The sequence below is a fragment of the Phodopus roborovskii genome, unplaced genomic scaffold, assembly GCF_943737965.1.
Source record: "Phodopus roborovskii unplaced genomic scaffold, PHOROB, whole genome shotgun sequence".
NCBI lineage: Eukaryota > Metazoa > Chordata > Mammalia > Rodentia > Cricetidae > Phodopus > Phodopus roborovskii.
The window spans coordinates 19,505,332-19,521,043 of NW_026126407.1; the positions used below are offsets into that span (position 1 = coordinate 19,505,332).

The 15,712-nt window shown below is 45.3% G+C and overlaps 1 protein-coding gene across 1 annotated transcript in view; it reads left to right on the top strand.

The window, feature by feature from the left end:
- LOC127219171 (multidrug and toxin extrusion protein 1) overlaps positions 1 to 15,712 on the top strand; it is a 32,817-nt gene that overhangs the window by 13,603 nt on the left and 3,502 nt on the right. Inside the window, exons 7-16 of the mRNA XM_051180473.1 lie at positions 328 to 425; positions 690 to 787; positions 867 to 980; positions 1,069 to 1,136; positions 4,079 to 4,187; positions 4,309 to 4,384; positions 8,886 to 8,955; positions 9,207 to 9,339; positions 13,869 to 13,963; positions 14,911 to 14,989. Of these exons, the coding sequence (XP_051036430.1) occupies positions 328 to 425; positions 690 to 787; positions 867 to 980; positions 1,069 to 1,136; positions 4,079 to 4,187; positions 4,309 to 4,384; positions 8,886 to 8,955; positions 9,207 to 9,339; positions 13,869 to 13,963; positions 14,911 to 14,989 (940 nt within the window). The remainder of the gene's footprint in view (positions 1 to 327; positions 426 to 689; positions 788 to 866; positions 981 to 1,068; positions 1,137 to 4,078; positions 4,188 to 4,308; positions 4,385 to 8,885; positions 8,956 to 9,206; positions 9,340 to 13,868; positions 13,964 to 14,910; positions 14,990 to 15,712) is intronic.

Consider the following 15,712-nt stretch of genomic DNA (forward strand, 5'->3'; position numbering starts at 1 on the left):
TTGGTCCAGCTTCTGAATTTCAGTTTTGGTGGAGAAAGTATAGTTTATCTCCAACCTCTCTCAAATGCCACCTTCCCCTCTGCTAATTCCTGCCAGTCTGCACAGAGCAGGGAGAATCTCTGCTTTTGTTTCCTCCCCACTGGCTTCTCACCTCCTACCCATTGGAGGCCAGAGCTGCCTCTACTTACAACAGCAAAGAGGAGGACCCAGAGGGGAGGGGAGGGTGGTCAGGAGAGAGGCATCTCCCACTGACTTCCTGCTATGCCCAAGTCCCCTGGTGCTTCAGCATGTAATGGTGAATGCCATGTCTGTGTCCCCTCATTCCAGGGTATTGTTCTGCCGCAGATTGTGACTGGCATAGCAGCCAACCTTATCAATGCCCTGGCCAACTATCTGTTTCTCTATCAGCTGCATCTAGGGGTGATGTGAGTTTGGCTTCCTCGTGGGCAGGGAGGACTGTATTAGCCTTTTTCAGGGGGAAGAGGGCAGTTTAGCTGGTGTGGGTGTGGCCTTCTTATGCCCTTTGGAAATGCTATCAGAGAGAAGGGGATACTGCCCTAAACAGGAGTAACCTCAGGGCCTGTGGTGGAGGAGGAGGGCACAGTGAGGGGTGCATGGCTCTCCTGCTCTCCGAGCCAGGGTGGAGAGGGTGGAGCACAGTGTCCACCCACAGCTGCTGGTCTTCCCAGGGGCTCAGCGATAGCCAACACCATCTCCCAGTTTGCCTTGGCCATTCTCCTGTTCTTCTACATCCTCTGGAGAAAACTACATCAAGCCACCTGGGGAGGTAAGGACTACCTTTCCATTGGGCTGTGGTTTTTGCCCGAAGGCTAGACATATTGGAAACCTATCTGCTGTACCTGCAGGGTGGTCCTGGGAGTGTCTGCATGACTGGTCCTCCTTCCTGCAACTGGCCATCCCCAGCATGCTCATGCTGTGCATCGAGTGGTGGGCCTATGAGATCGGCAGCTTCCTAAGTGGTGTGTATACACATAGGATGACTGGTGGGAACCGGCTAATGGGAACAGTCTGGGCTGGGGCAAGGCATCAGCTGCCTGTCTTCACCAGGTATCCTTGGCATGGTGGAGCTGGGAGCCCAATCCATCACCTATGAATTGGCTATCATTGTGTACATGGTAAGTGTTCAAGACCCTGTTGTGTGGCTGTGGTAAAGGTATCCTGTTTTCTTTTTCTTTTTTTCCAGGGGTGGTGGTTTTGAGATAGGGGTTCTCTGTGGCTTTGGAGGCTGTCCTGGAATTAGCTCTTATAGACCAGGCTGATCTCGAACTCACAGAGGTCTGCCTGCTTCTGCCTCCTTAGTGCTGGGATTAAAGGTGCACACATGCACACAACCACCGCCCGGCTTGTGTCCTGTTTTCTACCCTAAGAGTCCCACAATGAACAAAAGGCATTGGTGGTATTAAGTAATACTGTATGAGATGGTTCCTGGACATAAAATGTCACCCTGGAGCAGGGACTGGTGATATGGACATACAATTCCAGTTGCTCAGAGGGTGAAGCCAGGGAGTCACAAGCTCAAGGCTGGACTTCACTAAGGAATAAGATAATTTCTCACAATAAAAGAGAAAAACAGTGATAATTGCTCAGTGGTAGAGTGTTTGCCTAGTACTCATGAGGTCCTGGGTTTGATCCCTGTCCCCTTCTCCCACAAAGTCATCTTGGATCCTGGATAGGCCCTTTATGCCTGGTATGGTCAGGTCTCCCTGTAAGCAGAAGGGGGTGGAGTAGGCAAAAACCCCCAAAGATCTGCTCATTCTGTTTCTGGCCCAGCTCTGACCTAAAGCAGTTGACCCTGTTCCCACACTGTCCCAGTGCAATGCCCTGGGGAGCAGTGGTATGGAATGGAGGTCTGGTCACCAAGGTCAGCTACATTCTGGTTCCATCTCTGAACACACTGTGCCATGTATGATTATCTCCTGGGGGAGACTCAGAGGAATGGGAAACAGGGACTTGGACAGCCATGTGCATACCATGTTCACAGAGGTGCTACTGGCTGTAGTTAAGGGGCGCTGCCTGGATGTCTGCTCACCAGTGGGGGGATGGGCGGACCAAGTATGCGTATGCTCACAGTGGAAGGTTGCTCACCCTTAAAAGTGAAGCAGACTCTTGCATGCTAGAAAATATGTGGTTAGAGGCCTTTCTGTCACTTTGTGTTACTCTGAAGGGCTCTCTTTGATAGCTTGTTCTGCTTCAGACAGAAAGCTAAAGAAGGGACTAGGCTATGGCCTTGTAATAAAGTATACCCAGCATGCTTAAGGCTCATCTCCAGCACCGTGCAAAAGAAGAAAGTTTTTCTTCAGAGAAAGGGATATTTATTGTTTAGAGAAGGACTCAGGCAACTGACATTCTACCCTCCATTGTTTATATTTAAAATACACAGGGCATACACACACCTTTGGTTTTTGGTTGGTTGGTTTTTTTCCCCCTGGGGATCTAAGCATGCCTAGGTCAATGCTCTACCTCTACCCCTTGGGGGCATATAGTTTTATTTTTACTGCCTGTGGAAGACGTTTTTTTAACCTGTACTTCATGTTTTTATATTTTACTTACATCTCACATTTTAGTAATGTTAATTAAGTACATTTATCAATGCTTGAAGTCTATGAGTCCATTAACTCTAAGCCAGTCTTCTACTGCCTGATATTTAATTTATACTATTTTAATAAGATCAACAGCACCTCAGGATACCCCCAGGATACCCAAATATTTTTTATGTGACTTCTGGATTTTTTTCCTGTCCGGAAAACAAAACAAAAGATAAATACTTCCACTGCTGGGAGTGGTGTAACATGCCTTTAATCCCAGCACTTGGGAAACAGAGGCAGGTGGATCTCTGAGTTCCAAGACAGCCAGGGCTGTTACACATAGAAATTTTGACTGGGGGAAAAAGATAAAAAGATAAATGCTTACAAGTCTCTATATATGCTTTGTGCATCTCTTGTCCTCTGTTGTCTACAGGCCCATGAAAGTACATTCACATTTCTCCCCAATTAAAATAAGGCTGTACCCCTTCTCCATAGCTGCACCAGTTGCACATAGGGCAACATTTACAGGTTCTAATGATGTTCTCTGTAACTTTCCCCTCTGGCATACAGGAGACACATCCTGTTAATGTCCTTTAATCATTAATGTCCTTTAATTGGGAACAGGACCTTGACCTTTCTTTGTTTCTCTTGACAGTGACATTTTCCCTCAGTGTTATAGCTGTTTCATCCTAAGTCAGGACTCTCCACTTGAGGAGGGAATTCTATAAGACATGTGTGTCCCTCTTAGGGCACCATGTCAGGAGACACATCACATGGGCATTAACTTGGGGTATGTGGTCAAATCGTTGCTGGTAGCTTTCTTCATGTCATGTTCCTGTCTCACCCTTTCCATATAGAAATTGTTGGAAAATCTGTTTGTCACTGTAGTGACAACCTTGAAGGTGGGAATGCAATCTACTGTGTTTTCTATGTTCCTTACTTTGGGCATTAGATTCCCTCTAACCCTCACCATAGTTATCCCAAGTGACTACTCAAGTGATATAGATATTAATGGAAAATGTTTATTGAATATTCTCTATGTGTGAGACACTGGCCATGTGCGCTCTGTAAAGTCTCCATTATGAGTGTCTTTGTACAGATAGAATGAAACATCAGAGGTTAGTAATAAGTGCAGACATGTCAGGAGTTGAATCCAGGCAGTTTGGCTTCAGAACCCCCTGATATTTTCTTTAGCAACATTTCTGCTTTGTCTTTCAGACACTAGAGTGGACTCTGGTCAGTCCATCCTGCATACTGGTCCCTACATCCCAGAGGACAACTGTAATTGCGTGGGGTCCTCCCTCCCAAAGCAGAGATTGGAAATCCTTCAGAAGAGCCTAATGTATTTTGAGAATCCTACCTTGGAGATAGAGGTTCCTCATTAGTCATGGGCTTCTAGCTAGGCCAAAGGACTGTTGCAAAGAGCCTTCAGAGCCCCTGGGATCCATTTTGCCAGTGAGGTGTGAAGCACCAGCCTAGTCTCTGTGTGGTGTCTCAATGTAAAGTTTTACTGTATTTTTCTTTCATTTTAGGTCCCTGCAGGCATCAGTGTGGCTGCCAATGTCCGGGTGGGAAATGCCTTGGGTGCCGGAAATGTTGAACAGGCCAAGAAGTCCTCGGCAATTTCCTTGATAGTCACAGGTGCTTATGCCCCTTAGCCAGGGCTCCAGGTGCATGCAGGCTGGGCATGGGGCAACCTGCCTCCCTACTTTCTGTGACCTCCCTGTTCACTGTACCATTTCTTCTGCTGCTTTACCCCCAGTGCTCTTTGCTGTGACCTTCTGTGCCCTGCTGCTAGGCTGTAAGGATCTTGTGGGCTACATTTTCACTACTGACCGGTGAGTGCTGGGATTTTCTTGACATGTGGGATCCGGAATAGCTGCATCTTGGTGAGGTGTTCCAAGTTATTTGCAAGACCAGAAACATCACTAACTCACTTGAGAAGATCGTGATTGCTGAGCTGGAGAAACAATTTGTAATTTGAATCTGAAGTTCGTGGAATTGGTGGTGACAGTATGCTTTTGATGGACATGATAGTTATGAATTTTTAAAATTGCTTCAAATTACTTTGTGTGTGTGTATGTGTGTGTATATATATAATATAATATATATAATACATAATATATATATATATATTATATATATATATATGGGGGTGGGGAGAGAGAAAGGGAGGTCAGAGGACAACTTGTGGGAGCCAATACTTTCCTCTCCTTCTACCACATGGGCTCTGAGGTTTGAACTCAGGTCATCAGGCTTGTGCCATCTCCTGAACCCTCATGTATTTTTTTTCTTTTTTAAAGTCTTCCATACCACTGTTTACATTTATAGACAGACTTTGCATTGGCTGTTTAGTGGTAGAATTTTTGCCTGCCACATTTGCAGGTTAGTCGGACATCCTATTTTCCTAATTAAAAAAAGAAATGCTTCAATATCTGAGCACCATCATAATATAAATATGAGGTGCGTTTGTCAGTTCAGGATTAACAATATTAAATGGGATGAAACAACTTAAAATAGATTGATGCTAGTCAAGGGCTGGTACAGCTCCGAGAAGCATTGTGATTCAGAGCTCCCAAAGGCTTTAAGATACAACTGAGAACTGCCCCTGGCAGCACAGGTCAGGTCTGAGCCACGTACAGCTCTGCACATCTCCAGAGCAATAGCTCTATGGGGCCTTGAGTGGTCTTGACATTGCAGGGCTCTAAACTTTTGCGGGGACAATCAGGTCCTCACCTGAAGCATGGAGTGGTTGGTGTCTTGGAGGCCGAGGCAAGAACAAGTACCCTGCCTGCAGTTGCTCAACTGCAGGCTCGCTCAACTGAGCTCCTGCCAAGGAGGTCCAATGTGCTGGGGGCCTCTGTCTCAGGTGAGTCTGTCCCATGGCCGTTGTCTCTTCCTCCTCCATTGAATTCCAATGACCCTGTACTTAGAAGCCCAAATATGTAGGGTACTGGCTAAATGTCGGTATGAAAACAGGGTCAACAATAGGGATAATTGAAGAAGAGCGGTCAAACCTGGAGAGGTGGGGAAGAACCCTGAGCCCACCAAAAGGTTCACAATCAGGTGTGCAGGTCTGTCTTTGGAGATGCTTGTTGAAACAGACCAGCCACTTCCGGAGTTCTCTGGAGGACCCTGACGCACCTCTTCTTACTCAGCCCGAATTCTCCTTCTGCATCGCTGCACCATTATTTTCAGTTAGCTTTCAGGCTTGAGCCTGCTGGGCTGCCAGAAGACTGCCCAGATGGCTGCTAGCTAGCCCAGGGATGGGGGCATGTACCCCTGGCAATGTGAAACAGAAATGAATTTTATGTATAGACTTAAGTCTCCTCCCCATGGTAGTTCGTAATGTCTATGCAAATATCCCAACATCTGGATATATCTGAAATCTAAAGCACTTTGGTCTTGGGGAAGTGATAGGGATGCTCAACCTAGTGACAAGTCACTGTGGTATCTCAGCTCTGCCAAACTGCTTGGTTTTTAGAGTTTTAGAATAGGCTTGTCACACAGTTTAAAGTTTTTAAAAAGATCTCACCAGTGAGCTGTCTTAGAAATCATAGCACTGAACTAATGGCTGAAAAACAAACACATCCATTCTGTTCTCTGCACAGTTTTTGTCTTCCTCAGGAAGGCTAGCTCGGATGTTCTTACTATATAGAAATGTCATACAGACACTTGATGCTTGGGAAGCCTTTATCAGTAGTCACAAATTGCAAACTGGCTTTTCCTTCGTGGATTAAAAAAGCTTGGAATAGATACAGCTGCCTCAGTTTCCTCCTCACTGGCGTCTCTTTTGTCTTTGGATGGGAGGCTGACACTTCCTCAGCCTCAGCCATCCTTTTACAGATTACTCTCTTTAGGGTAGCCGAGGAAGGCAACCATAAACAGCTCTATGTTTTTCTTTCTCAAAGGCTGGCCATGGAATTAGATGGGGGGGGGCGGGGTTTAGGCTCGGATGTATGAGAGACTTCCTGTGGCTTCCACCATGTGAATTCTGTGGAGGGGCGGTGCACTGTGGATTTCAGGTTGGAGACCTTGCAGCCAGACGGCCAAACGGGAGCTGGCACTGCTTTCAGGGGCTGTGAGAGTAGAGGCAGAAGCTGGAGGGAGCCGTCCCCTCCCTACCCAGGAATCCGGGGTGTAAAGCCTCTGCAGAGAGAACTGGAACTATCCTCCAGGTTGCTGGAGGAGAAGATCATGCTACTGAACACTTGGGTCAGTGTGGGGTCACCCTGGGGATTCTCTTTAAAACGGCATTCAAGCAGATCGGTGTCAAGAACTGGGGTTAGGGCTCGCCCCCTGCTGGAGGAGTGGGCTGAGGAAGCCAACAAGAAGCTCCAGGAGATATGCAAAGGAGAGACCCCAGGGCAGGGCCACAAGAGCAGGCAAAGCACTGGCAACCTGAGAGAGGAAACCTGAGGTCAGGTTCCCCCAGTTCTAGCCAGAAGTGCAAATAGTCTGCACTGACTATTCCCCATGGCAGGGGTTTAAGGCTGTGTAGAGAGGCCCTGTGTCAACAAACAGAACAAAAGGAGGACAAAGAAAACCACAAGAAAAAATACTTCTTTAGAAACGGAGTTGATCAAAATTTACCCCAGAGAAGATCAAAATTTACCCTAGAGAAGACTGAAGATCTAAATAAAGTGGTTTCTTTATAAGAAATAAGAGAAACCTGTTTTAAAATCTACACCCCACCATCACTGACTCCAGAAGATTCCAAGGGAGAAAGTTTTCAAAACATTAAAATATAGATCATTCTAATGATGTTTAATCTTTCAAAGAAAGAAAAGGAAACTATTTCTTGTCAAGCAAAGAAGACCAGTCACCAAAACTGATCTAGAAACCCCAAATAGGGCAAAGATACAGCTCAGTGCTTCATAAACTTGAAGCCCTGGTTTGACCTTTGACCCTTGGTCCTGCAAAAATGAGTTACTTATCTATTTAAAAGTCCAAGGTAAGGGCCGGGGTGTGCGGCTCAGTGGGAGAGCATGTATCTAGTATGTACATAGAAGCCCTGCTTTAGTCTGTACAACACCACTCCCCTGATCCCAAGGTAGGAAGGAAGGAAAATAAATTAAAACTCAAGATGACATTTTAGTAGACAGGGTTGATCAGCACCATACTGAGAGTATATCTCAGTGGACTAGAAAAGAGAATGCCATTCATAGACAGAAAAAGCCCTAGCAGGCGTTGTAGAAGGGGGCATGTGTAAGGAGCAAGGGAAGTCTCGTCATAGCCATTGTATTTGTTTCTATTTTCATGAGCATCAGACAAACACAGGAGTTGTAAGAATTGTCATCTGTGGGGACAGGGCAGTCATGGTGTGGCCAGAGAGGCAGTGGTCATTGGACTTGTTGCTCATATTTCCTGTCCAAAGCTTTATTTTAACAGACATCTGTATTCCTGTGCTGGTTTGAGGGAAGAAAAAGGCCATCTAGTTCCATGCTGGATTCTTTATTCATTCACTTAGCAGATATCCATTGCCAGACAGTTTTTTTGTTTGTTTTTATTTGTTTGTTTTTCTAATCAGTGCCTCTGAGGGTGCTTCTCCTGGTAGCATTTTTCTTCTTTCCCTTTACATGTAAGCACTAAAATCCAAATCTGAAGCATTATGGGTGGAGCCCATTTCTAGAAGTGAGAACCCCGGGATACTTGATTGACTGGGAAGAGCATTTAATGTTTGATGGTGCCAGGACCAAACACAGGGCTTCATGCATGCTAGGCAGATTCTCTGCCACTGAGTTGCACTCCATGCAGATAGCACGTGCATGCTTGCTCTGTAATGCATCGCTCAGACAGCTCTTGAGATGTGCATGCAACAAGTGCCTAGGGAATTGTGTCAAAAGGAGAGTGACAATGTGATCTAAGCTTTGTTTTTTGGTGGGTAGATGGATGTCATTGGATTTTTAATGATTAAATGATTGCATAACCCCCGAAAAAAAGCTATGGACTATATTATATTAGAAAACTGGTTTCTGTGTCACACAATGATAGACTTGTCCCCACTTGGACTGCTGTGGGAGACCATACCAGGACCAGGGCAGCTCAAGCCTTGTTGAGCTAGGGTGCATGTGGGGCCTCCTCTCCTGGAACCCATGCCCTTCAATTCATTTTTCTATGCCTATGGATGTTTGCCTGCATGTGTGTCTGTGTGCCACTTGGAAGCCAGAAGAAGCTCTTGAACTTGAACTGGAGTCAGAGGCAGTTGTGAGCTGCCATGTGGGTGCTGGCAATTGAACCTGGATCCTTTGCAAGAACAAGTGTTCTTAACCACTGAGCCATCTCTTTGGCCCCTCTTTTCTCACCAATTAATTACCACATGCTCTGTTTTCCCAACAGAGACATTGTGCACTTGGTGGCTCAAGTGGTCCCCATTTATGCTGTGTCCCACCTCTTTGAAAGTCTTGCTGTGAGTATTGAGGCTGATTTCCCTACACACTTCCATGTCTGCATAAGTGATTTCTTCTGATTATGCTAAATTTCAAGTGGGAAGAGGGGCTAGCATGACCTAGGGGAACTTTTGATTCTTATTATGGCTGCTTCTACAAAGCTTTATCACAGAGGGGGTCTGAGGTCCACAGAGACACTTTCTAGGCCTGGGAGGTGGTGTCTTTAGAAGCACCAGCTGTATTCTTACTGATAGATGTCACCCGCCCACAGTGTACCTGTGGTGGTGTTCTGAGGGGCACTGGAAAGCAGAAGGTTGGAGCCATCGTTAACGCCATCGGGTATTATGTGATCGGCCTCCCCATCGGGATTGCACTGATGTTCCCAGTCAAGCTGGGAGTGATAGGTAAGTCCAACTGCGGGAAGACAGCCCTGCTGTCCACAGGCCCAGGGGATGATGGCCAAACATGTGGAAACTTCACTCCTCTGCCCTGATGTTCCCCACACTCCTGTACCTTGTCAGAGTGAGTGTGCAGCCAGTGGGTGAAAAGTGAGCTCGAGCCTGGAGCTTCCTGGTCACCCCCCTCTTGCCCATGTGTCAGCACTGGGGCACAGGAAGGGTCCTTTCTATTCTTCTCATTCCAAATCAGCCAGTCCTTAGTCACAGGACTTGATGTCCAGGATCTTGCCCTGTTACTTTAATGAGGGTCCAGAGTACTATGAGGCCCCTAGCATGACACCATAGAGCCAAGGCCTTCTAGTACACCGAGAAGTTTGGGGTGATGTGGGGAAGGCCTAGGTTAGCATGCAGAACTTCTCAGCAGAGTGCAGGGCTGGTGGTGGGCTCCTTTTCACTTTCGTTCCCTTCTGCAGCCTCCATTTACTTCTTGTCGTCATCCATGTGTGGAGGAACACGTGGGAGGAATATGGGCAGACTCCTTGCTGTGTTTGGAGCAAGGAACTGAACCACTGAACCCACATGCACTGAGATGACCAGAGTTCACTTTTTTTTTTTTAAAGTAGGGAAATAGATAACTGTCTAGCTTTGGTTTCTAAAATAATAATTGAGAATGATTGGCAATGAATAAATGGTTATATGAAAACCTAACTGTTGTCTTTGGGGTAAAGTAGTGACTGACTTAGGCACAGTTTGTTTACACCCATCAGTATGTGGTGGGCTCGCAGGTGCTCAGATGTCATCCGATAGCTGCCGAGGACATCCAGTCCCACATATGTAACTGTGTCATTCCTATTCCTCAAGTTCAATAATATTTTAATTAAAAATATTGTGAGTTGTTCAAAGAAGGAGAGTGCCAGAGTTCTGTGGTCATGAAGGCGCAGACGATGCTTGGCTGAGTTTCTGGCATTGTTCATGGCTTGGATCTGCAGAAGACAAAGCCAATGGAAACACCAGAGGCGTCTAGTTTTTTTTGAGTAGTATTTTTATTTAACATAACATTTCCAAAATATTATTCCAAAGTATCATCAGTACAAAATGCAAAGGAGACACTTTATAGTCTCTTTTATATTTTTATTAATATTATTTTGTTAATGAACACAATTATGAACATGTCTGGAGCACAAAGTCCTGTTTTGATGTATGTAGACAACGTGGACTGTTTAGGCCAAGGTAATTAGGTTATTCACCTCCCTGTGGTATTATCATTTTATGCAGTGAATGAGTGAATGATACATCAGAAATGTACTCTTTTTCTTTTTTAAACAATTTTATTCTATAACTTTGGGCTGGCCTAGAACTTACAGATCCACCTGCCTCTGCCTCCCGAGTGCAGGGGTTCAAGGCAAGCACCAGCATGTCCAATTATGTCCAACTTTGCTTGGTTGTTGTTGTTGGTTTTCTTTCTTTCTTTCTTTCTTTCTTTCTTTCCTTCTTTATTTCTTTTTCTTTTCTTTTCTTTTTTTTTTTTTTTTTTTTTTTTTTTTTTTTTTAGACAGGGTTTCTCTGTGTAGCTTTGTAAACCAGGCTGGCCTCGAATTCACAGAGATCCTCCTGGCCTCTGCCTCTTGAGTGCTGGAATTAAAGGTGTGTGCCTCTACCACCTGGCTTCTTGTTTTTATTTTAGAAAGAGTCTTCCTATGTAGTTCAAATAGGTCTTGAACGTAGGATCCTCCTGCTTAGCCTCCCAAGGGCTGGGATTACAGGTGTGTGTGCACATTGTCTGGTTGAGTTAAAATTTTAGAAAGGAATCTACTTTAAATATAGGTACATCTATATCTCGAGGTCTGTATTTGGCCCTCTTAACTCATTTGATGAAGTGTAACTGTTGTGTAGCTGGGGGTTCTTGGAGGGGAATTGTGGGGGGCCTGGGGAGGCTGTGGGAGAGCGTCTACTTGGTCCTTCTAATGGTTTCTTAGGTAGAAGTATATAGTACAGGTCAGTTTCACCTTTCATATTGCCAACATTAGGGTGTGCAGCATGTACACCAGGTTCCCAGAAGCACCCCAGAAGGCTGTAGGCTCTCACACACAGACTGACTCTAACCAGAACGGCTATCAATTTGCCACAGGGGATTTCAAGCACACAAATTCCTGGCCCTTCCCAGATGATTCTGGTAACCACCCTGTCTCTTTTAATAGATATTATGACATTAGTGGAAATCAAGTTCGTAACTCAAATTACAGCTAGAGCTAGCTGGGTATTTCTGTCAAAAATCTTTGGAATGGGCTTGTAGTTTCTGTGTGGGAACTGGGCGTGTGAAGGAGGAAGCCAGAGGCCTTTCTTACTCCATCTCGGGATGGGCAGGTGGTCACCCACTTTTTTCCTGTGAAGAGCTGACTAACTGGGCGCTCCTGATGAATGAGGTGTGAGGGCAGTTGGTACCAAGGGGCAGAGCTGTGAACTTTATTACAGTAAAGTAAAGATACACCTTTGAGCTGTGAGTCAGGGTTTAGCCTCAGCCCTTCTACGGACCTGATCAGATAGACAGCAAAGTCTATGTATTTGGATCGGCCCCTTACATCTGTGTCTTGGAAGAGTTAAAGGCAAGCAGAGGAGTGGGAGAGCATCATGGGGGTGACAATGGCTCAGGCGTATCCTGTTTGAAAGCAGCCAAAGCCACATGGCCTTGTGTGACTGGCTAACGCTTCATGTTTGACTATGGTCTAGATAGGGAGATTGTCAGTTGCTGGTTGCTGGTTACAGTCACTGTTAGCTTTCTAGTGGTGGTAACCTGGCTCTCTGTGGCTGTAGTTGTAGCAGGTGGGCTTCCCAAGCATTGTCATGAGGCAGAGGGTCTCCTTTCCCCGGGCTGGGTGCTGCAGCAGTGGGTTGCAGGACTGGAGACTCTTGTGCTGTGGCCAATGTCCATTTGTGTGCTCAGCACGTTCTGGCAGGCAGAGCTTTGGTTCTGCTGCTCATTCCCTGAGGACAGAACTGCTCCTCATCTGTGGTTCCTCATGCTCCCCATGCAAGTTTATCAGATGGACTCAGCAGGACATGGGGATCCACAGGGCTTTCCCGGTCCATAGCCTCAACCTTTGTTCTGTGTGTTCTTCAGCCCTTCCTCAGTGTAACCAGCCCTGGAAGCAAAGTTTGTGTCCAAAGTTAGGTACGAAGGTCTCGCAGAAATTTCTGGGGGAGTTTTAAGATTGGTGATTTCTGCCAGGTGTGGTGGCACACATCTTTAGTCCCAGCACTCGGGAGGCAGAGGCAGGAGGATCTTTGTGAGTTTGAGGCCACCCTGGGCTATATAGTAAATACCAGGCCAGCCAGGGCTACATGATGAGATCTTGTCTCAAACAAAACAAACAATGAAAAAAGATTGGTGGGTCCTGCTTTAAGCCCTTCTACTATCCTACATGTCATCTCCATATCCATGTAAAATAGGATCAGAATTTTACAACATAGAGGTTAGTTTCTTTTCTTTTCTTTCTTTTTTTGAGGTTAATTTCTAAGATGGTCCCTTCCAATAAGGATGCAGCTCACTCAATGCAGAGTGCATGCTAGGCACTTGTGAGACCCTAGGTTCCGTTCCCAGTAGTTTGTTTCCTTTCTAGACACCAAGAATGTACATAAGCTTTAGGGATTTTAAAATTATATATATTTTTTGATATTGTAATTATACCATTTCTCCTCCCAGGGATGATTCTAATGTAATGTTTGATAACCTGTTTTGCTAATAATTTAGCTGACAGTCACACACAATAGTTTCCAAATCAAAGGCCTCTAGGAGGAATTTCCAAACTTACTTACTGGCTATAAAAAAGTTGACAAGATGGATCGGCAGGAAAAGTACCTGTCACACAAACATGAAGACTGAAGCTTAAATCCCCAGAGCCCAGTTAAAAAGTTGGGTGGGTGTAAAACTAAGTAATACCAGTATAAAGAGGCAAAGTCAGAGAGTCCCCAGAGCAAGCTGCATAATCAGATTGCCAGAACAGTGAGCTCTGGGTTCAGTGACAGACCCTGCTCACTATTTAATGTGGAGAGAGAATATAAGGTAGAGAGAAATCCTGTCACAATATATAAGGTGGAGAGAGGCCCTGCCTCAATATATAAGTGGAGAGCAATCAGGGGAGATGCCTGACACCAACCTCAAGCCCCCACAATTATGCAAACCCATGCATGTGCACCCTCCCAATGTGTCCACACACAAGCAAACACACACACATGCATGTGTAGGCCACACACATACCTATGTAAATGAAGAAGTTAGTCTCCTCTTTTGAGGAACACAAAGCAATGATTTTTCTGGAGAAAGTATTTCCTTACAACTGGCTCATTTGTTAATATCCAATCACCATAAGGACCCAAATAGTTTTCTGGACCTGTAGCTCTGACATTGTGACTCATGGCAGGTGGCCTTGGGGAGTGCTGGGCCTTTGCAGGATGGAGGTCTCTATCTTGCCCACGGAAGCTGACTTAGTGTGGCCTTTGTCTCCTTGAGCTAACCTGTCAAATATCTCCCTGTGCAGGTCTGTGGTCAGGGATCATTATCTGCAACATCTGTCAGGTCACATGTTTTCTGACTTTTATTGCTCGGCTCAATTGGAAACTCGCCTGTCAACAGGTAACCATCCTGATTGCTGCCCCAGTCTCTACAGGTGCCATGCCAGACCGGATGTGGCATGCATCCTTTCATTTTGGGAGGTTTTTTCCTTTAAGCTATTTTTGTGCCTTTTTTTTTTCGTTATTATTGGGTTTGTCTTGTTTTAATAGGATTTTGAACGGTTCCATGACCCTGACCCTGTTCATTCTCATTTGTTTGTTCAGTGAATAGAAAAACAGGATTCCACTTCAGGTCCCTTGCCCTGAAAAAAGCCAATTTCAGAAGAAGAATTGGAACTGGAGAGATTTTTTTTCCCAAGTTCATCCTAGTACTGTGTGTGTATGTGTGTGTGTGTGTGTGTGTGAGAGAGAGAGAGAGAATATGTGTGGGAGTACGTGTGGGAGTGTGTGCATGTGTGTGTGAATGTGTATGTGTATTGTGTATGTGTGTGTGAGAGTGTATGTATTGTGTATGTGTGTGTGAGTGTGTATATGTGTGAGAGAGAGTGTGTATGAGTGTGTGTATGTGTGAGTGTGTATGTGTGTGTGTTTGAGTGTGTGAGTATGTGAGTGTGTGTATGTATGAGTGTGTATGTGTGTGAGTGTGTTTGAGTGTGTGAGTATGTGAGTGTGTGCATGTGTGTGTGTGTGTGTGTGTGTGTGTGTGTGACACTGTATGCTTCTTTTCATCTTTGCAGGTCAATGTGAGGTCTGGAAATAGGATGTAGAAAAGGCAGCTGAAGTAAGAATCTGAAGAAGGGTGAATTCTTAGCTACCTTGGTCCATCTCCCCATCACATTAGCCTCCCCTCGCCCACTCTCAGAACCTGGTTCAGTTTTGGAAGAGAATTCCATAGCCATCCAGTGAAGTTTTATCTCACACGTCAGTTCAGGGACTTGGCTTCTCCTAAACTAGGTGGCCATGCTTAGCAACGAAACTTGCTGACACCTGTTTCACTTACTTTTCTAGGCTCAAGTACATGCCAATTTGAAGGTAAATGTGACCCTGAATGGGAATTCTGCTGTGTCTCAGGAGCCAGCTAACCCAGGTATGCTACAACTCTCAGGTCTGGGGCAGACCTGGCTATCCAGGACTGGAGGGGCATTTACATTTTGTCACTGCAGTGGGGCACTAAAGCTTCAGAAACTGACTTAAGCTTGTTCATTTTGATTCCACACATTAACACACTGTTATGGATAGTTCAAGCTTCTTAGGCCTTCTGCTAATACTTTGTACTTCTTTCCTCTTGAAAAGTGTATTGAAAATCTTTGGCCCATATGCACGTAGAAAAACATGCTTCTGAGAGTAGGGGGGCTGGTGATCACCCCTCACACACTTATCCTTCATTTAATTTAAGTTACAGACAATTCTGGTCCTTAGTACTCCATTCCTATGTGAGGAACAAGTCTTAGGAACTGGTGCTTGCATGCTTGTTTTAATGGGGTTCCTGTGGTTGGCAAAGCATTGTTCACTTTAAGCAGGCTCTTGCTTGGACTTTTGTATAATGCAAATACAATTACATTAAGATGTTTTTCTGTCAGTTTAGTAATTCCTCCACACCCCTAGTTCCTTGAACAGTTTGCAATATTAAACTTTCACTCCTACGAGGGAGGTAAATGTGGCTTCCTTCTACATTCCTGCAATCAGTGCCTGATACAACAAAGTTAGACAGGAGAAAAACAGTATTTAGCTATGTCTGTAGGTGTGGGAGTCCAGACACCATGAGCCACATGTCCTACATACAGAACTGTCAGAGCAAAGCCAGCCCCGA